Below are 23,741 nucleotides of genomic sequence, written 5' to 3'. Positions count from 1 at the left end.
CTTGCAAATATTATTCGCGTTAATAATTCTTTGACTTCTTCATCCCTATTAACTGTTCATTCTTCTTTTCAAGTGCCAAGCTCCATCCAAACTATAAACTATAAAAACATTAGTTCTTCATCTATCTTGCTGTATTGGGATCCTCCAGAATACCCCAATGGGAAAATCACTCATTATACAATCTATGCCATGGAACTGGATACACACAGAGCTTTCCAGATGACTACTGTAGATACCAGCTTTCTCATCACAGGTAGAAGGAAACGTCGTGTTTCTTTTTGCACTCCTCCTCCTCTGATAGAAATGTGCACTAATGTGCCTCTTAAATGCTGCAGTATGCATTCCAGATTCTGGTGACATGTGCTTCTTGGATATCTTAGAAACATTTATGGCAATAATGATACAACCTATTTCTTCAACTACTTCTACCCACAAAATATAAAAAAGGGTATCATCACCACTTTCACAGAAATACACATAACTTAAGAAATATTGCACTTAGGGTATGGAAATAATTCATTACTGAGGACTTGAACAAATGGACTCACGTGAAAATAAGCTGAAACAACTCAGTTGACAGGGGGTGTTTGACAATTATCCTTGCTGTGTGCCAAAAATTCTTTTTCCTCCAGCTTTAAGTTACTGCCTTAACATTACAGGAAAGATCTCTGATATTGTCTGCACGGAAAACCTTGAAGCCCAAGGAATTTGGGGACAAGGAGTATATGGAAACTGACTGAGAGAAATAGTCTTTCTAATAAATAATTCACATCAGCCCCATGGTAAAGGATGCTAAAAATATTATATTTTGAAGGTTTTAAATGATTATTCTTCTGTCCTTTAGGGTTAAAGAAATATACAAGATACAAAATGAGAGTGGCTGCCTCAACTCAGGTTGGGGAAGGGTCTTTGTCAGAAGAAAATGACATCTTTGTAAGAACTCCAGAAGATGGTAAGAATGTAGAGTGTATTTTTAATTAAGAAAGGAAGGAAGGAACAAAGTGAAGGAGGAAGGGAAGAAGGAAGGAGGGAGGGAGGGAGGGAAGGAAAAGGGAAAGGAAGGAAAGGGAAGGGTATTATTCTCTTGAATAATAAACCTCTACCTCATGGAAAATTCAGGGTCTAAAACAATAAGCATGAAAAATTACATGTTTTAACCCTTTTGTTCTATCCCTCCCAGTGCCAGAATCCTCACCTCAAGAGGTCAAAGTAACCGATGTGTCTCCCAGTGAAATGAGATTGAACTGGTCTCCACCTGAAAAACCTAACGGGATTATTATTGCCTATGAGGTGCTTTACCGAGATGCAGACAGTTTGTTTCTCAAGAACAGCTCCACAACAAACATAGTTTTAAGTGACCTAAAACCTTACACCCTCTATAATATTTCTGTCCGGTCATATACCAGACTTGGCCATGGCAATCAGTCATCCTCATCTCTCTCTGTGCGGACGTCAGAGACTGGTAAGTGTTTTTGTTTGCTTGCTTATTAATTAATTCTCACTTATGTAGTAAACACAGCTCTCAATTTCCTTGCTGTCTGTATTTTTTATGAGCCAAAAATTCTCATTGTTATATCTTGTATTAAAGAAATTTATTCATTTTTTTCTGGAAAAAATGTAGGGAAACGTCTTAGCTGTTTTAAAATTTATAAGCTAATTTTCTATATAAATGATCTTTTAATAAAAATCAGTGAATTGTTTAAACAAAAGGCAATTAGAAAATACCAAAGCCTCATCCATGTTTCTACAGACTTTAGGCTGAGTAGCTACTTGCTTTCAGCTGAGATGAACTCAGTGGCACACTCAGGAGACTAGATTCCTGTATTCTAAGAGGGCTATAAAGGTAGCAATGTAAAGTTGGTGCACAAATCTGTATGACAGGACAGTTCTTAGGGAGCAGGCTAAGTTCAGCCTTTGTCTTAACGATGTGGGTGGAATGGGAGGAAGGATTCTGTAGAGGTTGGTGAATAGGCAAGCAGAGGTGTGTGTGTGGTAGGGGATATCCCAGCTAGCCAAAATAACACAAGCAAAAAGTCATTTGTATCTCAGTTTCAGCGGTGTATGAGCAATTAGCACAAAATAAATATTTTACCCAATAATCTTGGTTTATTGTTTCCATTGTGATATGGACACATATTGACATGATTACTACTAGGGCAAGTCTACAATGTAGGCTAAGTGAGATCTATTTGGAAAGTTACTGCTTCATCTGCATGTTTAAATCAATAAGCTTATACTGACTTGGCTACTGTCTGACCTTCATAAAGCTCTCATTTGGGAAATCACAAATAGCCAAATACCGGCAAGCCCATTTAGGTTGGCCATGTACAAATGTGAAGTTTTGTCCCTGGTTTTGAAGATCTAAAAATCTAGCAAGACAGTATATCCACACTGAGCGTGATCTCTTGAGGTTGTTTCACAGATTCAATATAATGAGATATCACAACATTGTGGATACCACTGGAGAAGTCAGAGTGACAAAGCAGTCCTTTGTAGCATCAAGAACTGTCACACCCTTGAACAAAACATAATTGATATCAAATTACATATTGCCATGAATTCCCTTTATGGATATTGAGGCTAGAAGCAGACTTTTCTTTAGAAGGACAATTGTTTCTTTGGGACTCAGTTTATTTACGTTGAGCCAAATATTTTTTTTCTGATTGCACGTTATGCGTCACAGTTTCTGCTCATGGCATTCAAGAAAGTTATCATTTTAATTCTAGAGTAGATTGCAGCACCATGTTATTGATTTTCATCATAAAGAAATGGGGTTCCCAGAGAGTCATTTGTTCGGCAAACTTATACAATGTTCCACGACCTAATTTGCATCTAGCAGGGTAGAAGGAAATGGTTGCCCTTCCTTCCAAGGTTCATATTAATTGGTGGAAATTTAATTGCTTAAGGCTAGCCAGCTGGCAAGTGATGAAGCATCAAGAACTTGGAATTGAAGCCAACCCCATTAGTCATATAAAGCCCATTTTGCTTTCACACGCTGGAAAAGAAATTATAAAATGTACGGAGCATCTCTCAGTTAACAGTGGTGGTTGCCTATCTGAGCTTCGCATGGTACTAGGAAGAAAAATGATCAAGTTTCATTCTATTGTGATTTTTGAAGAAGTGGGATGCTTATAAGATATTTGACTTCTTACGTGGCATGCCAAGGACACTGCAGTTTAATGATGGTTTATAAAAATGTTTCCTGAACATTGCAGACATGTGACATTTTACTTTATATTGGTAAAAGGACACTGATTTCCTTTTCATTATTTGTCTTGTGAGCTTATTTGTAATGCAAGAAGAAGTGAATATTAGAATTTAACTTGAGATGTAATTTCAAATGAGAATTTTAGTTCCAGGCACTATATAAGAAAACATGTTGAACTTTTATAGACAAAGTGAGGTTGGACTATTTTAATAAAATGACCAATAAATCACAGCAGATGAGGCAAAGCTCAGGCTTGATGGTAGGGTCTCCTGGGCCCCATTTCAGGGTTCATTTATTAGGCTCCCAATCGAGCTATGAAACAATAATGTGGATGGGAAACCTACCCCTGAGCTTCCTGGCCCACCTGTTCTGGTGGGTCACACAGGGCTGGCTTGACAGTCTGCTGAGAAGCAGGAGGCCCGCTCATGGAGGATCGTGTTTAATGCTGGAGAGGCCCACTTCCCCCTTGGAAGTAGTCTCAAGGCCTCCTGCACAGTCTCCACATGTATAGAAGAAGGCAGCAGCGGGATTGACTCCGGTGAGATTTCCTGGCTCCTGTTGAGCTACTAATTTGGCTCCTTGGGCAGAAGGAAAAGAATCCGGGATTCTGATGGATTCTAAGATATCTCCTGAAGATGAATGAGCTCAAAATAGCTGTCCATTCCTCAATTTAATAATAGTATTAAACATAGATCTTTTTCTTATAAAAGACTCACACTTTCAGTTAACCTCCATGTACTGTTACTGTGGTGAAAACTTATTGATATGATAATGCTGCTAATAATAAAATACAAATAAAATAAAAGAATTAGGGGCTGCACAGATGGCTCGGCTGTTAAGAGTACTGCCTGATCTTTCAAAGGCCAGAGTTCAATTCCCAGCAACCCTATAGTGGCTCACAACCATCTGTAATGAGATCTTGTGCCCTCTTCTGGCCTGCAGACATACATTTATGCACAACACTGTGTACATAATAAATAAATAAATCTTAATAAAGCAAAAAAGTAAGAAAATTAATTATCTGTTCAAGATCCTTATCATATTTAGAGAACTTGAGTTGATTTATGTTCAGAAGTAACACAGAGGGTTCCTGTAGGGGCGATCAATTCAGGCTGATTTTGGGTTCATGGGAGTGAATGAGTTTGGGTGTGTGTCGGTGTGCTTTTGGTACAGAATGGGCAATTTACAAATGAGGTTAGTTTTCTTGTACCCAGTGTACAGTAATCGACAGAATATCAAGAATCACTAAGAATGGTTCCTTTGGTGACATAGACAGAATCTCTTTCCTTCTTACCCCATAACTTTCTCTATGGTCATCCTTTAAGTAAATATTTTTTAACTTCTCTGATTTGGGGAAATAACCACTAAACAATTTGACCCAGATGTATACTAAAACAGTGAACATAACTCTTTGAAATTTTTTGCATTAATGTATTAATAACATCTTTAAGTTTGTTGATGTACTTCACAATTTTATATGCCAAGCATACTGTCTTACAGCATCTTTGTAATACCATCCTTTACTGTAATCACGAATCAAATTATAGCTTTTGTTTTTAGATCTTGAATAGAATCAGTTTATTCCAACAGTTAAGTGTCATTGTGCGATTGCTGCTATTGGGAGTACTCTGAATGCTAGCTGAGAAAATTATCAGTGTATCTTCACTCTCCAAAATCAGTGAGTCATTGCTCTGCCTGAAGACTCAGCTCTGGCTATCTCCTAAGGATAAATGAATAAAATATAAAGGCTGTCATGCTGAGCTCAGGGATATATTTTTGTCCTGATTGCTGAGAGGAGGCAAGCAACGCCAGAGGGACACCTTTGCAAAATTTCTTTCAAAGTCATAAGTTATACTACATTAAAGTCTTATTTCCACAGCATTCTAAATAACTTTTCTCCTCCTTATTAGAGGACTTTTTCACTTTCTTAAAATGGAAGGTGAAATGATGTAATTATGTTTTAACTAAAAATATTACTTTTTAAAGTAATAATTTTAGTTAAAACATAATTACATTGGGACCAGGCTCTGCAAATTTGCATATTGATTGGTGGCTGCTTTCTGTAGTAGTCTCAATTTGCTTCAAAGAGAAATTTCCTTGATGAGAGGTCAAGGCTACACTTATCTGTGGGCATACAGATAAACGTTTATAGATTGTTGGTAGGGAATATATCAGGTATGGTATCCCTCCTGTTGAGTGGGTTTTAAGTCCATTTAGAGTGTTGTTGGTTACCACCAAGATATTTGTGCCACTATTGCATCAGTAAGGTTACTGCGCTGTGACGATTGTTGATATGCTTCATAGGCATTATAGTTGGGTAGGACTGTTGTTGTTTCTGGCCTTTGCAAGGTGTTTTCTGGACCCAGTTCCAGTAAATACATGTACAAGCCCCCACACACTCCCAAGGCACAGGGAACACTGTTGATATTGTCAGAGTCAGAGAATCAGGAAGTTTACTATGAGATTGCATCTCCTTGTAATACCAGAAATTATACCCTAAAGCCTCACCAACATGACTTCCCAGTACCAATCTGCATGGAGAAATCCTATGAGGCATCAACCCTACCTAAAGAACTACAGTATACCAAAAAAAGTTGGGAGTTGTTAAGGTAGTCTTCTATAGGAAGGACCTCACCGATTCGGTGTCCAGTCCAAAATGGTCAGTCCTGAAAATATGCATACAAATAGCATTAAATGGACTGAACAGGCTAGGAACATATATATGTGTGTGAAATACATATATGTATATATGAAATACATGCATGTATATATGTATACAACATTATTATATATTCATGTGTTATATTATATATTCATATATTAATCATACAGGCATTAGTGAGACAAGAGGCAATGGATTTGAAGAAGAGTGGGGAGGGATATATACCAGGGTTAGGAGGGAAAAAGGGGAAGGGAGAAATGTAGTTAAATTATAATCTAAAGAAGAAAAAAATACATGATTACATCGTTTCTCCCCTTTTATTTACTACTTGAAAACTGTTTCATTTCCCCTCCTTTTATTCTAACCATACACCAACCCATTACTCTTCTCAGATTCGTGGATTATTTTCCTTTTATTGTTATTGTTTTATACACACATGTACAAGCAAGCACACACACAATCACACATAAATGTGTATAAATATAACCAACTGAGTCTATTTAGTGTTCCTTATATGATGATGATTTTAGGGATGAGCACTAGACATTGGACAATCAATTAAGGGAGTCATGCTTGAGGAAGATTAAATTTTTCTCCCTCTGCAGCCATTAGTTGCTGAAATTTTATTAGTGGAATTTTTAGGGTTACTTATGCATACTATCATAGCATCTTCAAATAATAAAATTTTGATTTCTTCCTTCCTTGCTTGTATCCTCTTGGTCTCCTTCAGTTTGTCTTATTGCTTTAGCTAAGACTACAACTACTGAATTGAATTGGTATGGAGAGTGTAGACAACCTTGTCTTATTCCTGATTTTAGTGAAATTGTTTTGAGTTTCCCTCTATTTAAGTTAATGTTGGCTATGGACTTTCTTCAAACTGCTTTTATCATGTTTTGGTATGTTCCTTGTATCCCTAATGTCTCTAGGACTTTTATCATGAAGGGGTGTTGGATTTTGTCAAAAGGCTTTTCTGCTTCTAGTGAGATTTTTTTTTTTTACATTTATAGATTTTCATACATTGAACCATCCCTGCTTCTCTGGGATGAAGCCTCCTTGATCATGGTAGATTATCTTTTTCATGAGTACTTGGATTTGGTTTGCAAATATATTGTTGAATGTTTTCATCTATGTTTGTAAGGGAAATTGATTCATAATTCTATTTTGTTGTTCTTATTGTGTTTTTATGTGGTTTGGCTACAAGGATGACTATGGCCCTGCTAAACAAATTGGACAAGGTTCCTTCTGTTTCATTTTGTGGAATAATTTAAGGAGTATTGACATTAACTCTTCTTTGAAAGTCTTGGTAGATTTCTGTGCTAAAATCATGTGACCCCAGGTTTGGGGTTTGGAGACTTTAATTATGGTTTCTATTTAAACAGGGGCTGTATGTCTGTTTAAATTGCTTGTCTGATCTTAATTTAACTTTAAGAAGTGGTATGTATTGTGAAAATTATCCCCCCCTTTTTTTTGCTTTCCAGTTTGGTGAAATATGGGATTTTAAACCATCATCATTTGATTCTCTGGGTTTCCATAATGTCTGTTGGTATATTCCCTTTTTCATTTCTATTTTTTTTAATTTGGATATTCCTTCTCTTCCTTTTAGTGAAATTGGATAAGGATTTGTCAGTCACAATGATTTTCTCAAAGATCCAACTCTTTGTTTCATTCATTCTTTTTGCTATTGTTTCTATTATATTGATTTTAGTGCTGATTTTATTCCTTGCCATCTACCCATTTTGGGTGTGTCTTCTTTTTGGTCTAGAGCTTTCAAATGTGCTATTAAGTTACTAGTATGAGATCTCTCTATTTTCTTTATACAGGCACTTACTTATTACTATGAACTTGCTTCTTAGACCCACCTTCACTGTGTCTGTTCCACGAGTTTGCATGTGCTATGAATTCATTTTTATTTATTTCAAAAGTATTATTTATTTATTATTAAAAATTTCTGCCTCCTCCCCACCTCCCATTTCCCTCCCCCTCCCGCCATTCTCCTTTCCCTCTCTCTCCAGTCCAAAGAGCATTCAGGGTTCCTTGCCCCGTGGGAAGTCCAAGGTCCTCCCCCCTCCATCAGGTCCTGGTTCTTTTAAAGTTTTTGTGCCATAGTTCAGCTATGTTGCAATCCTCAGGGTCTACTGTGGTAGGTAGGGTTGCTGGCCTCTAGTGGAGAAATCATGTCCTTACTGTTACTGATTGTGGTTTTTTTAAATATTTATTTATTTATTATGTATACAATATTCTTTCTGCGTGTATGCCTGAAGGCCAGAAGAGGGCACCAGACCTCACTACCTCATTGTGAGCCACCATGTGGTTGCTAGGAATTGAACTCAGGACCTTTGGAAGAGCAGGCAATGCTCTTAACCGTTGAGCCATCTCTCCAGCCCTACTGATTGTGTTTTTATGCTGGCCTCTAACCCTCTGGTTTGGGGAGATTGCAATTCTAGGTTCTAATGTCTGGTTTTGTCTTTGTTAGGTAGATTTTACCCGTTGTTTCTGTTGCCCTTTCTCATTCTTAGGAAGGTGTAGTGGCTGTGTGTTGCTTGGTAGGGAATTTGTCTGCAATACTATTAGGCGTGGCCTCTGAGATTCCAGGCAAAATGTGTTTCTAGGTTTTGAGCAGTGCCACTTAGGAATGGGGTGGCCTAAAAAGGAAATTTGAAGAGATCCATAGGAGAGAAAAAAAAGCTGGGTGCTCCACCAGGATCTGCTTAGTCCTCTGGCAATGGAAGAAGAATTTGAGGAAAGATCACAACAGATAGTCTGCTAATTTAAACGGGAGGCAGAGAACAGTTCCTACTAGGGAGTTTTTATTTATCCAGACACATTTATAATCCTATGTGGGGGATTAAATGAGGAAAAATAAAGACAAAATAGCATTCACATGGAGAAATTGCCAAATGTTGGAAGTAGGAAGAAATGCTGTGCGTTTGAAGAACCGTATACTTGTCTCATTCAAGCTGTGAGACAGGCAGAAGTAAGTGGAGCTGATTCCTGGGTTCCAATGTAGGAAGTCTGGTGAGTTTTGCTAAGGTGAAACTGTTGGGGAATGATGGCACAAGAACATCATCTGATTCACACTTTTGGTATGTCCCTGCTGAATGAGTTGTACGTGGGAAGACAGAAAAGTAAGTATGACTACCGGGCCAGTGTCATCTGAGTATCTGTGAAGGGTAGTGGCATTTATTGTGATGGGAGCAGTTCAAGGAAGCAGTTATTTAGAGAAAGTTCAGTTCTCTTCTTAGGTAGGTGGTTATTAAAAGGCAATTAAATCTCAAAGAACTCGTGAAGTTTGAAGGCATTGATCACAACATATCTGTTACACAAAGTCAAAGGATAAGATTTCTCCTAAGGATGAGCCACACAAGATAGATAAGGAGAATAGAACACCTTGTGCTATGTGACATTGGGGGTCGAGGATGAATCAATGAAAACCTAAGCATTTGTCACCCATTAAGTGGGAGAAAAACCCTTGGTAAGTTATTTGTAGTTAGAAGCCACTTACAAGGTCAAATGCTCTTGATGAATGAAGAGAGATGACGACAAGCATTTGATGGATGCTGTGGTAAGAGACTGCTGGCATTCGTGACTTAAATGGAGTAGAATTCGTGGAGAAAATGCCTGATTGGAGTTATGATTTAGAGAGCATGATGGGTAAGAGAGGGTGGAAATTCGAGAAATCTAGATATTCAGTGAAAGATAGAATGGAACCATGTTTGAGGGGACAAGTGTTTATGAAGGCTGACTGTTTACTCTTACCTCGATAGGTATTACAACACATGCATGCTAACATGCATTTCTAGGTCATTTGAAGTGTGAGGTCTGAGCAGCCAGGGGAATGTAATCTAGAAGAATGAAGGCCTTGGAAAGCAGTAATGAGGGTAGGCAGTTTATAGAGATTTATGGTAGGAAGAAGTCTTATTATTTTTTTTAATCAATGAAATGGGATACAAGCTTATCAGGTTAGAATAAGGAAGGGAAAGTTTATTGGCCTTTTGGGTCAGCTAAGGCAGTGTGAAAATGCACATAAAAGAGTAGAAGATTGAACTAACTAAAAGAAATATAGGCAGCCAGTAATGAAAAAAAAAAAAAACCTCCCTGTAATTTCAGGTTAGAAATTCAAATGAGGCTGTTCCACATGGAGAGATATTTCATATAACCATTTTCAGCTGTTACACTGGCAATGTTCATATGGGATAGAGTTGGGCTACACATCAATAGAGACTTGGCCAAGAAAGTAAGGTAGAAGCTGGAGTTGATGAAGATGGCTGAGTAGTTTGGAAGTCCTTCTGTATATGTCTTGCTTTTAGTGGTTAATGAAAACGAAGCTGACTTGGCCTGTGAGAAGACAGCGTAGAGTTCGGCAGGGAAAACTAAACTAAATGCTAAAGGAAAAAATGCGGAGTCATGGAGCTGACAGATTAGAAAAACACAAGCCGGTAGCTGGAATTTTGCTGGTAGGCCACAAGCCTTGTGGTAAAATCTAAAATAATAGAAATGGGTTAATTCTAGATGTAAGAGCTAGCTAGCAGTATGCTTAAGTGATTGGCCAAGCAGTGATTTAATTATTACAGTTTCTGAGTGATTACTTTGGTTCTGGGCAGCTGGGAACAAACAAGCGGCCTCCTACTACAGCTGAGTTGTGATTATAGTAGCTGCCGGGAACTAGCCTCACTGTAGGAAAATTAGGGCCCACCAAAGACAATGGACAATGGGAACTTGATGAAAGGGAAAGAATTTTTTTGAATTGGGATTACAAGAGTCAGTAGACTGGAAAGGTAGGAGATATATAAATGGAAGAACATTGCTATCATTGGTAATCACCAAGTCTCAGGTGTGGCTATAAAAGCCAGGTTTAAGATGAAGTGGAAGAAAATATTATTAGAGTTGAAGAGATCAAGGGATGCAAAATTCAGGGGATTACATGTATTATTGGCGTGGCTGCTGATCTCTCGAAAGGTGACAGAGAAAAAGCTAGTTTCCTGGGCTATATAAGTCCTTAAGATTCTTGGAGAAGTAATTTAGAAAAATGGTGCAGCCTATTTAAGGAATGTGATTAAGGAATGAAGCGATGCCTGATGGAATAGGTTCGTAAAGGATCTGTAATTCTTCAGGAAGAAGAAAGTAGAAAATGTTTATACACAGAAGAGGGGAGACATAAATATATCTTCCCAGGTCTTAGGCCCCAGTGTTACCGGGATTATGAAGGAAAAGCAAGTCCAGTTCCTGAGACCCCTTGGGCTCATGTTCTTGGTCAATTCCGATTTTCACTCAGCGACAGAGGGTTACAGAAGCATTTAAGGTGACTGCTGGGGATTTCTGTCACTGCAGCACAAGCTTGGGATGGAACTAAAGATTTAGAGTTCTTAGGAAGGGAAAATAGGTTTATATTGCTAGACATTGCTACTGATAGCTATGTATTAAGTTATTATTTTTTATTAATGCTTTGCATTCTTGCATCAGGTTTTCTCATAATGCCTTAACTGTAATAAGGACATGGGATCTATGCTTGCAGGGGTTTCTGAATTTTATTACTTTACTATGCTTGTAAGTAGGAATTTTGTCTATATATTTAGAATACCAATAATAAAAGATTAAATTCCTTTCTTCAGAGAGGGAAAAAATCTCATAATAGGACCATAAAATGCAATAATGTTCAGAATCTTAATTTACATTGGTGAATTGCTCCCTTGAACAGTCATTATTGTCACTGCTGTGTGAGGGAACTGTTATCTTACCATTGTTGCGACCGTGAGCTTTCCTCTCTTCCTTTCAAAATGTACCCATCTGTGGCAAAACAATGTTTCTTTTATGAGGGGAAAGGAGACCACTTGTCTGTGAATATAAGGATAAATGTTTAGAATATAGTGATGACTACCATGAGTTCATATACGTGCACATCACATTACACAGACTAAGCTGGTTATATTTATTTATTTAGGAACACACATATATGCACATGCACGCACACACATATATGATATGTGTATCTGTGGGCACAAATATTTTTGAAATTATAATAAGCTACATTATTACCTCTTCCCTAACACTTAAAATTAAACACACACATTCACACTCAAAATGCATTTTTCATAGCAGAATATCACTAGGACTCATTTTATTGCCTTTTTTCCAGTTCTGTTTGGTTCTAACCTAGGTCTCTGTACTATCCAGCCTCTGGATCCTGACCCTCCAGGCAGTATCAGGGGTGAGCTCCCTCTTGTGAGGGTCTCAAGAAGGACCTGCCATTGGGTGGCCATTTCACAATTTCTGTGCCAACTTTACTCCAGCACACCTTATAGGCTAGAGAAATTGTAGGTTGAAGGTTTTGTGGCTGGGCTTGTGTCCAGTCCCTTCACTGGAAGTCTTGCCTGATTACAGGAGATAGCCAGTTCAGTCTTAGTATCACCTATTGTTAGGAATCTTAGCTGGGATATCCTTGTAGATTCCTGAGATTTTCTTTGTACTGGGTTTCAAGATCTTTCTAGATATACCTCTGACTCCAGTTGTTTCTCCCAGTACTCTCTCCCTCAATCCTCCCCCCCCCCACTGGATCCCTCATGTTCCTATCACTACCTCCTTACCCTACCCCCGTTGAGACCACTCCCCTCCCATCCACCAAAGAGGAATTAGAATAGGCATCCTTTCTAGTTCTTCACTTAGAGGAATGGCAAGAAGGATCGCATTTCTTCTGTCCTCTCTACTTGGACTGGTGGTTGGGTTCTCCCTCTCTGTCACCTGAGTACAGTAGTCACTGCTCACTTAAGCCTGTGATGACCCAGGAGGAGCTCATTGTGCTCCTGGACTTCCAGTACCATGGTTCTTGTGTAATTGCATTGCTGGGGGCCCAACTCCTCATGCAGGGGTGTTCCTTACCCTTCAATTGTCCCAAGACATTACAACCATTCTATAGGTAAGCCGGATATTATACCAGATTCTTCCTTCCTTCAGTTTTCTTTCTTTCTGTATGTATGTATGCGTGCATACATGGATGTATGTAAGTGAGAATGGATAGATGTATGTCATAACAAGTTTGTGGGGCTAGAAGACAATAGTCAGGAGTTGGATTTTGCTTCGAACTTGTAGAGGCGGGACCTTTGTCACTGTTTGTGTTGTCCCTTTGTCAACCTTCTGGCTGCCCACAGGATGTCATTTTCCTTCCTCTCTACATCTCCCACGCTACTGCAGGAGTGCAGGGATCATAGATTACACATTATTACAAGCAAGGATTCGTTACACGGGTTCTGGGCTCTAGTGTGAGTTATGCGGCTTGTATGGGGAACACTTACTTGCTGAGCCATCTTCCTGCTGCAGGTCTCCAGCTGCTTTTGGTAATTGCTTTTATGTCACATTGAGTTTTAGTTATTGTAGGTAAAGTATTCATTCGGTGCCGTCAGTCTTCTCCATGGCCAGACTTAGAATCCCATACAGTTGAGAACCACTTTCGACACTGCATTCAACACAATGGGACCACTGAATATAGAAAACCAGTCTTTTATTTAGGAATATCTTATATTCTTAGGAGATGCTTTTATTCTCAGGGTATATTACTAAGCCTCAGATCCAAGACAATTTCTTTTATTCTTTTTCTTTTCTTTTTTTGAATTTTTATTTAATTAATTAAAAAGTTTGACTTATTATACATACTGGCCACAGTCTTCCCGACCTTCGTTTCCTTCTGTTTCCTTCCCCCTGTTTCTCCTCTCTACCCTGTCCCACCATCTGCTCCTCCTCCATCTTGGTTCAGAAATGGAGGCAGGCCTCCCATGGAGTCAATAAAGCATGGTACTTCAAGTTTAGGCAGGGCCAAGCTTACCCTCTAAGGCTGGGCAAGGCAGCTTAGCACAGGGAATAGGTTTACAAAAGTCAGCTCAAGCTCCAGGGACAGGTCCTGATCCCATTGCTAGCAGCCCCACGAACAGATCAAGCTACATAACTGTCACCGACATGCAGGGGGGCCTAGGTCAGCCTCATGTAGGCTCCCTAGCTGTCTAGTCCAGAGTCCTTGAGCTCCCACTAGTTTGGGTCAGCTGTCTCTGTGGGTTCCTCTGTCATGACCTTGACCAACTCTCCCTCCTCCCTTGCTTCAGCAGGGGTCCTGGAGCTTGGCCCCAGGGCTTGGCTGTGGATCTCTGCATCTGTTTCCATCAGTTACTGGATGCAGACTGTCTGATGACAATTAGGGTAGTCACCAATCTGATTACAGAAAATGGCCAGTTTAGGGATGCTTTCCAGAACCTGAAAACAAAAATCAAGATCAAGACAGTTTCTTGCTTTTTCATTGATTCTGTTTTGGGCCAAACTAGCTTATTGATTTTTTGAAATGGTATCGTGGGTGAAAGCCAAAATCATTAAAAAACTGTTTTTGCTTCTCCTTCTTGCATCAGTGTTTAGCTTAGTACAGGTCAAAGTCTTTTAACAAAAAATTCTTACAGTCAATTTACTATTAAGTATAAGAACAACATACTTAAATCAATTCCCTTTTAAAATATGAGGTTGTTGTCCCCCCACCACCAAGAAGTGACCCACCGAGTGGCAAACTGAACCAGAACATGAGTTTTAATTTAAAATGTAAGTTCTCTTCATTGATGTTTAAGCAGGAACCCAATTTTCTGCTTTCACCTCATATGTATTTGCACATATAGAAGATCTTGAAATTTTCTCCCTCATATTAAAATGACTCAAGTTATCTTGAGATTCAGTAGTGTATTCATGGTTTGAATATAAAAATATCAATTAGAAACTCCAGAATCATAGAGTGTTTTTTCCTTTGAAATGGCTTTTGGCCCTTTATAGCTGTTAGTTGCTATGGTTCCTGTACACCTCACTTTGTTTAAGAGGCACAGCACTGTGTGTCACTCTGGGTCTAATGTGTGTAATTAAATATCTTCTGGCAAGTGTGTAAAACTTTTAGTTGGGAAGTTTTAGGGTGCATTTGTTTTTATAAACATTCTATCTTTGATTTCTCCTCCCCAGTTCCTGATAGTGCACCAGAAAATATTACCTACAAAAACATTTCCTCGCGAGAGATTGAGCTATCCTTCCTTCCTCCAAGCAGTCCAAATGGCATTATACAAAAGTACACAATTTACCTTCGGAGGAGTAATGGTAATGAGGCGAGAACTATAAATACGACCTCCCTGACTCAGAGCATTAGAGGTAAGATAAAATTATTCCGTTTTATATTTACCTTTATATTGACAGCATGGCCAGAAAATATTAACCTAATATGTTAAAATAACTTAATTGCCATGATTTATATACTAGGAATAAGAATTCTTTTTTGGCAAAACAATGTGAGAATTTATGATAGTCGGTTGTGAAAACACTCTCCATCTGGTATTTTCTATAGTATCTTACATCTTGTGTTCATTAACAGAAGGGATTTTTTTGGGGCGGTGGCATGGTGTCTGTGTGTCACTGCACACACGTGGAGGTTAGAAGACTATCCTGTGTGTTCGTGCTCATCTTCCTGTGAACTTCTGTTCATTCTCCCATGTGTACCTCCCATATCACTGTGGGAACACGGGGATTCCAGTTACACAGTTCTGCACCTGGCTTTCCATGGATTCTGGAGATTTGAGCTAAGGTCTGCAGGATTGCATTGCTCTACCCACTGAGCCATCTCCACCGCCCTATTTCAGTACTTGGATCCTGCTAATCAATCCTAGTTTATTGGGCTTTCACTTTTGGAAGAGCGCCGAATTGAGAGTCATTTCATTGTTTACCTACGGCACATCACAGATATATTACTCTCTGTGCCAGCATATCTATTTTGTTTCTACTTAGGACTGAAGAAATACACCCACTATGTGATCGAGGTGTCTGCGAGTACACTCAAAGGTGAAGGAGTTCGGAGTAAGCCAGTAAGCATACTGACAGAGGAAGACGGTAAGACTGCCATACATACTAACAGGCTTTGGTTGTGAACATTCCACAGAACCTGCAGAGATGAGATTGGGATAACATGTCCATAGACTGGAGACTAGACAGAATAAACCTAGTGTAAAATTTCCTTTCACCTAAGCTCTGCATACCACTGGCCCTATAGAGAAGCTTCAGTGTTGTGGTATAAGAGCAACTACAAAAGTTAGATTTATATTGAGAAAAATCAGATACAAACATCTTTTTTTTGCCTTTGAAGCCAACTATACTATGTAAATATAAATAATAGTTTTATGGGTGTTTTTAAGGCCCAGGTTCTAGACTGAATAATGTGAATATTTTAACTAAACAGTGCTCAACATTTTTAGTGATAATTATAGACATTTTGCAGTAGAATTTTTGTACCTTTCAAAGTCTTAAAGTATTAGGATTAGCTTATTAATATATTCAGGCTGTTATTTTAGATTTCCCTAGGTATTAGCCAATATGCTACCAATGAATATTAATACTTTTTAAAGTTGAAAACAGATTCTTCTCTCATACAAAACATCCTGATCACAGTTTTCCCCTCCCTCTACTTCTCTAAGCTCCCCCACTTTTCCTCTCCCTGAGGTCAACTCCTCTTCCATTTCTCTTCAGAAAAGAGTAGGCCTCCAAGAGACAACAACCAAAACATGACAAAATAAAGCACAATAAGATAAGGCAAAAATCCCTCATACTGGGGCTGGATAAGGTAACCCAATAGGAGGAAAAGAATCCCAAGAGCAGGCAACAGAGTCAGAGACACCCATTCCCACTGTTAGGAGTCCCACAAAAATATCAAGCTAACAGCTATAACATGTACCCAGAGGACCTTTGCAGGCCCATTCAGGCCCTGTGCTTGTCGCTAAAGTCTCCGTGAGCCCATGTGAGCCCTGCTTAGTTGATTAGTGGGCCATGTTCTCTTGCTGTCCTCCATCCCCTCTGACTCCTACAACACCTCCTTCTGTGACATTCCTGATCTCCGAGGGGAGGAGCCAGATGGAGACCTCCAATTTAGACTCTATCTTTCTGCATAATGTCTGACTGTGAGTCTCTGCACCTGCTCCCATCTGCTGAAAGAAGAAGCCTCTCTGATGATGACTGAACAAGTCACTGATCTATGAATAGCCTAGCAGAATATCATTAAGAATCATTTCATTTTTTTTAAACCAGTCATGTTTGGTTCTACCGTAGGCCTTTGGGCTATCCAGTCTCTAGTTACTGGACATTCAAGCAGTGTAGGACATGGGCTTCCTCCAATGGCATGGCCCTTAAGTTAAACTAGACATTGGTTGGCCACTTCCATAAGTTCTGTGCCAACATTGCTCTGGCATATCTTGTAGGCAGGACAGATTATAAATCAAAGGTTTCGTGATTAGGTTGGTGTCATTTGCACATGCATTTTCTGAACCTAGGTAAAATCAACCTTACTGCAGAGATCATTCTATATTGATCCCTCAGCAAACCACAGGCATCTATTGTACTAGAAAATCACTCTGAGGGAAATGCTTTGGAATGGTATTTGTTTATACTTCATATTATATATATTTTGAAACAATTGGCTTTTGAAAAAAGATTTATTTATTTTATGTATAAGAGTGCTCCATCTGCATGTAAGCCTTTATGCCAGAAGAGGGCCTCGGATCTTACTGTAGATGGCTCTGAGCCACTGTGGTTGCTGGGAATGGCTCTACTTCTGGTAGAGCAGACAGTGCTGAGCCATCTCTCCATCCCAGCAATTGGCTTTCTATGAAAAAGGAATTCTTATTATCATGTTGGGTCACTTAGGTCATTAAAATATAGGTTGTCAGGGCAAGTGTTCATCTGAGTTCACTGAGGAATGGAGAGAACAAAAAATCCCTTCTGCCTTTCCTGAAAATTCGTAGCAAATAAAGAATGGCCTGGGGAAGTCAACTTTGCAGAGTTAGAACCCTTGGCTCAGAGAGCTTTCTGTGTAGAAGTGACCTATGGGCAAAAAGTGTGTAAACAAGTAATTTGTATAACTTTAGTTACTGGTAGAAATATTTCCAAAAATTATTTACTCCGTGACATTGGGGAAAATGGAGCAGAGCATATTTCTAAGCTGGGACCTGAAGGAAGCTAGGTGAAGAGGGAGTGGGTGAGGTGAGATCATGCCAGAGAAGACTCTCCATGTGTACTGTTGCTCTGAGAGGCTGAATTGATTATGTTGTAAAAGATTTTAGTTTTTAAAAATTCATCTATTTCCAGTGTTTACTATGTTGTGTGTGTGTGTGTGTGTGTGTGTGTGTGTTCACACCTATATGTGTTGCACACATTGAAAGTCAGAGGTCAACTCTAGGGAAGAATGGGTTCTCTCATGTTACCATGTAGGTTCTGGGGATTGAACTCAGGATATTAAGCTTGGCAGCTAGTGACTTTACCTGCTTTAGTCCACTCTTGCTGGACTAAAGTTTAGTCTCTCTGGATTGTATTTGATAATAAAAATGTCCAAAGTATTAATATATATCATTTGGAATATAATATTTATTATATATTCCATATGATATATTAACACTCAGGTCATATATATGTATATATTCTAGTATTCTTTCAAAGAATATTAAAGTTTATTATAGAATAAAAATATGGAGTGCTGCATGTTTGTATCTAAATTACTTCTAGTTTCTGACTGGCATTCTTCTTCCTAAAAGTAAACACAAATTATACCTCATAACGATGCTAAAAGAGTATTTATATGTTTGCTTTGATAAGTGAGAGAGTGTTCTCTCTTAGAAATGATTTATAGCCCAGGAAATACATGTCTCTAAATTGTATTCAGACTCTTGTGATAATCAGTAGTCAGCAGCATTTGTCAGGGTAGTGCCATTGCAAACAACAAAGCAGAAATACCAACTAGAGCTGCCATTCTCTGCTATAAGAACATTGAGAGTGATGCTAACCATTTTCTTATTTATGTGTTATACTGCTGCACTGGTGTTTTCTATGGGACCCATTCAATGATAAAGATGCATTGATTAGATTTTGATCTTACATAACGTTTTCCGCCATGTCTAAGATTGAGGAATGCCATTGGTCTGGGGGTGGTCAGTCATTCTAACTTTCTTCACAATCTTCTTCTTATTGTTGTTTGAATGTGTGACACCTTTTCCTTTCTACTCTTCATGATCTGGGGAGAGTTTTATTGTTCAATATCTTTAATCACCCCTAATAAAACATTGGCTTCTATTAGAGGATGATAATTTACCAAAATGTTCTTGAACAGTCAGTGAGTCACTGTGACAGACCCGAGTTGTATTTTCTCATGAAATACTTTTTTTTTCCATTGAATCACAGGAGCAGATGTTCCAAGAGCACCATGAAAATCTTCTTTAATCGTTTCGTCTAAATGTAAACAATCAGGCCTTCCCATCTGTGGAGAGAAGCCCTGAACCTGATTTGTTCACCATCGAGTTTATCAGAAAAAAAGCCCTAGATGTTTTCAATTTACATTTTCCATAAATATTTAATGAAATGTGTCATTCTTTGTCACAAATTTCCAGCTCCTGATTCTCCTCCTCAGAACTTCTCTGTGAAACAGTTGTCTGGTGTCACTGTGATGTTGTCATGGCGACCACCCTTGGAGCCAAATGGAATTATCCTCTATTACACAGTTTATGTCTGGTAAGAATTTTTTGGGAGTAGTTCTGAGAACAAATATTAATTTGTAATATAATAGGAATGTAGTGTTTATTTCAGAATGTGATGCTGCATTAGGGCCCTGGTTATTAATAGGTGGGCTAAAATCCTTTTTAACGAAGAAATTGGTTCAGCTCATATTATGCAGTAGGTCAGCAAATAAAAACCTTTGCATCTAAAACAGAAAATTATGTTATGGAAAAATTACACTAAACGTATACTCCAGGAGATCTGAATAATCAACCTACATGATTATAAGTGTATGATTTAAAATATTTGAAACTCTTAAAACAAATGCTCTGTACAACTCTTTTCAAGTTTCCTTACATAAAATAATTTCGATTGAAATTTAAACCAAAGATATGCTTTTAGGTATATTAAGGTCAACATTCCATTGATGGTAAACAGGGACTTAGTGGTCATTTTAACATTCGTTACTTATTTATCCTTCAGTTTTGAAAATGGTGACATCCCCAAGTGTTTCATGTGAGTTAACAGACAGCTATAACTGTTTTTTAACAAACCTAGAATTCTCTTTTGATCTAATTTATGTTCATTAAACAGAATCCACTACCCATGTAACACATTTTAAGGACATTTTAAATTATTTCAACAGAGAAAATAGAATTTGTATGAGATTTTGTTAAAAACAGATACTTTCTCACATTTACATTTCTGATTTGAGAAGAACCAGCATTGGAGAGATTGCCCTGTTTCGAAAGCTTTCCTTTCCTTCCCCAATTTAATATTTCCCCTAATTCCTCTATAGATCTTACTATACTATTCCTTAAAGTTTTCCTTTCTTGCATAAATACCTGATTTCTAGTGTCTTTGTCTAGTTTTGATGATACTAGGAACATCATGAGTGATATTAGTGAAAAGGAAGAAGGAATTCTACTCTCTCCATCTTTCCACTTAGTTTATGCACTCATGCATTCATTCATTCATTCCTTCATTCATCAATAATTGGTAGAATACTTCTGTCCCTGGGAGCAAGACACCATAAAGCCCCATCCTCAGGGAGTCTACACTGTGAAGAGAAAGCTGGATTGTATACTCAGTACTCATAAACAATCAGAAGAAAGAAACGGACTTCATAAAACTGTCATCCTTTATGATCTGAGTAGTAAGAAGGCTCCTCTTGTCTTGCATTGATCTGCAGGTAACTTTCCAACAGGAGATGATATCGACTCCACACTCCTTACCCCACCATGGGAAAACGTGATTTGTCATTTTGAAGACCAAGTGTCAGGTTTGATCAGGATTATGGAGTCGGAGCAGAGTAAAATTGTGACAGAGCGCTGCTGAAGCTCAGGGGCCAAGTCATGAAGACAATCTGGTTGGCCATTATCCCTCAGAGTTGCCCGAGCATTCCCAGCCCTCTGAGCTCTTTACAGAGGATGAGTTGTGGGGGATGAAATGGCTAGCAGGATGCCAGGAAGTAGGCTATTCAACAGTGTAGGCAAAGATGTTATTAGCAGTAGAGGAAGGAGTGGGCAGCTTTGTCCTAAATTTAGGAAGAAGAGCCCAGTGGACCTGGTGATGCATTGGTTGGTTACAGGGGTATAAATCAAAAATAAAAAGATCAATATACAGTGGTTTCTAGATGTTTAAACCATGCACGCTGTATTCTGGATTTCTGGTGTTTCGGTAAAATATAAGTAAAACATCTTGTTCTTCTGTGTTGTGACCCCGCCTCTCCTCGGAAGCATCCAGGAGTCTCTCAGCACAATACACAGCACATTTGAGCCTGAGAGTATACCAAGGGGTGTGGCTACCAGGTTTATCTCTTTCTGGGCTTGCACAATGATGATCCATACTAATCACCTAAAGGGGAGCACTGCAGTAATTCTAGTTGTCTATCTTTTTTTTTTAATTGAAAAAAAAAATTTCTGCCTCCTCCCCACCTCCCATTTCCCTCCCCGTCTCCCTTTTCCCCTCCCCCCCTCCCCCCCCCCCCCCCCCCCCCCCCCCCCCCCCCCCCCCCCCTCCTCTCCCCCTCCCTCTCCAGTCTGAAGAGCAGTCAGGGTTCCCTGCCCTGTGGAAAGTCCAAAGTCCTCCCTACTCCATCCTGGTCTAGGAAGGTGAATATCCAAACTGGCTAGGCTCCCACAAAGCCAGAACATGAAGTAGGATCAAAACCCAGTGCCATTGTCCTTGGCTTCTCGGCAGCCCTCATTGTCCGCCATATTCAGAGAGTCTGGTTTCATCCCATGCTTATTTACATGGAGTTTCCCTCCCAAATCTACTTGGATAATTTTGTTATTCCCCTGAGACACTCTAATATGACTAACTTATGCCTCCCAGCTCGATTTCTCAGAATTTTTTTTATCTTAAAAAAAAAAACACACCCTTTTCTTGACAGATGGAAAGTGATCATTTTTTTTTTAATGAATGTGTGTGTGTGTGGGGGGAGGGAGTTGTGTATGCATGTACAGTGCATACATGTGTTTGCTTCTGTATGGTATGCATATGTAGGTTAGAGAAGGCTGATGGGCTGTCTTCTTTTATCCACCTTTATGGTATTTCATTGAGATAGGGTCTTTCATTGAACTTAATCTCAATACTTTAACTGGACTGGCTGGTCAGAAAGCTCTCAGTAACTGCCTGCCTCCACCCACACTCACCCAAATGTGGAGCTTCCAGGCCCATACAGCTATGCTTAGCTTTTTATATGAGTGTTGGGGATTTGAACTCAGGCCGTTATGTTTAACAGAGCAAGAATTCCTGTCTACTGAGCCACATCCTCACCCGGGGATATGACATTTTGGGATCTTAAATCATACAGGATTTGTTATTTTCATTAATTGATTAATTAAAATTTTATATGTATGAGTGATTTGCCTCCGTGTATGTCTGTGTACTACATGTGTTCCTGGTGCCTGAGGAGGTCAGAAGAAGCCATGAGATCCTCCAGAACGAGTTATAGACAGTTTTGAGCTTCTGTGTAATTTCTGGGGATTTAAGAAGGTGTGGTGCAGGCATCATCATTCCCTACTCATGGATTTCAAGTTAGTGAGACATAGGGTCAATCCCTGGTTCTGATGTGCATTATCTGGGGTTCCCTTAGAATCTTAATAAGTGATGTCTGCTGTGTAGAACAGCATCTCTAGTCCAGATTTCCTGTATCTCCCATGATTCTAAGTTTTTGTCATTCCAGTTCTTCTGATAATTGAAAATTCTTATAAAACTGTCCCTTTGAGTAGTCTTTCTGTCACTGTGTTTTTGAGATAAAGAATTTTATATTTAGCATTCTGGGTGACTCTTCTCCTTGTCATGACTATTTCTCTACAAAATTGCTCATGAGGATTGAGGTGTAATCATTTTGTTTCTTTGACCATGTTAGTCACAGTGTGTAGATGATTTATTCAGAAATCTGTCTTAATCTTTTACAGTTTAAAATAATTTGTTCCTCTAAACTTTCCATCATGAAATAGTGCTCACCATATCAAGATGATAAAGTAACCTTTTCCCTCATTTATGTCAATAAATTTTTTGTTTTCAATGACACACAGTCCTTGCTGAGGGCAAATACATTAAATAGTTTTATTAGAACACTGTACATTTATTCTTTCAATGCACTTTGAATTGAGAGATGATGATTTTGTAAAGTCATATAAAGCTAATTTACTTGCTGTATTCTTGAATGCCACTTGGGTTTAACAATATTGTCTCTGCATATGTCAGCCATGAGTCACTAAAACTGAGAGTTAATATTTTTCAAAATTGCTGAAGGAATACCCTAAAAGGTATAGGTAACAGACAGTAGAGTACAAGTGAATCTGTGATTCTAGCATACATATAAATCTTGCCTTAAAATATTTTCTTTGCCAAATACTATGAGAAGAAATACTGAATCACAGTTTGACAGATGTACATTAACACATGTACAGAAATAAAAATGTGTAGAACATTAAAGTGGTTATAGATTTATTAAATATGCAATAATATGCCAATGTAAATAATGTTAAAGGGTTTGCTGTTGGTCTTTGATTGGGGTTTTAAAGCAATTTTAATACAGATCTTAATTAAATTTATGAGTCTAAAAATTTTCAGGGTACAGGATACTGTAAAAACTATTCTTTATACATGACTGTTTGTATGATAAAAAATGATGCATAGTACCATTTTTACAGTGTTTACAAGATTTTCATCTTATTAAAAATGTCCTTGCTGGATGGTGGTGGCTCATGCCTTTAATCCTAGCATTTGGAAGGCAGAGGCAAGCAGATATCTGTGAGTTTGATGCCAGCCTGGTTAACAAAGTAAGTTCTATGAGAGTAAAGACTACATAAAGAAGCCCGGTCTCAA

At 38.6% G+C, this 23,741-nt stretch overlaps 1 protein-coding gene across 2 annotated transcripts in view; it reads left to right on the top strand.

Annotated features, from left to right (window-relative positions):
* The window catches only part of Ptprq (protein tyrosine phosphatase receptor type Q), a 172,134-nt gene that overhangs the window by 30,065 nt on the left and 118,328 nt on the right, over positions 1-23,741 (top strand). For both annotated transcript variants that reach the window (XM_050135561.1, XM_050135562.1), the window contains exons 12-17: positions 74-253; positions 845-952; positions 1,181-1,462; positions 14,844-15,026; positions 15,657-15,758; positions 19,295-19,415. In XM_050135561.1, coding sequence (XP_049991518.1) covers positions 74-253; positions 845-952; positions 1,181-1,462; positions 14,844-15,026; positions 15,657-15,758; positions 19,295-19,415 — 976 coding nt within the window. The remainder of the gene's footprint in view (positions 1-73; positions 254-844; positions 953-1,180; positions 1,463-14,843; positions 15,027-15,656; positions 15,759-19,294; positions 19,416-23,741) is intronic.

Source organism: Alexandromys fortis, unplaced genomic scaffold (genome assembly GCF_014885135.2).
Source record: "Alexandromys fortis isolate MF-2015 unplaced genomic scaffold, M_Fortis_MF-2015_v1.1 scaffold_24, whole genome shotgun sequence".
NCBI classification, from domain to species: Eukaryota; Metazoa; Chordata; class Mammalia; order Rodentia; family Cricetidae; genus Alexandromys; species Alexandromys fortis.
The sequence above is the reverse complement of the archived record's forward strand: the minus strand, read 5'-3'. Positions and strand labels throughout refer to the sequence as shown.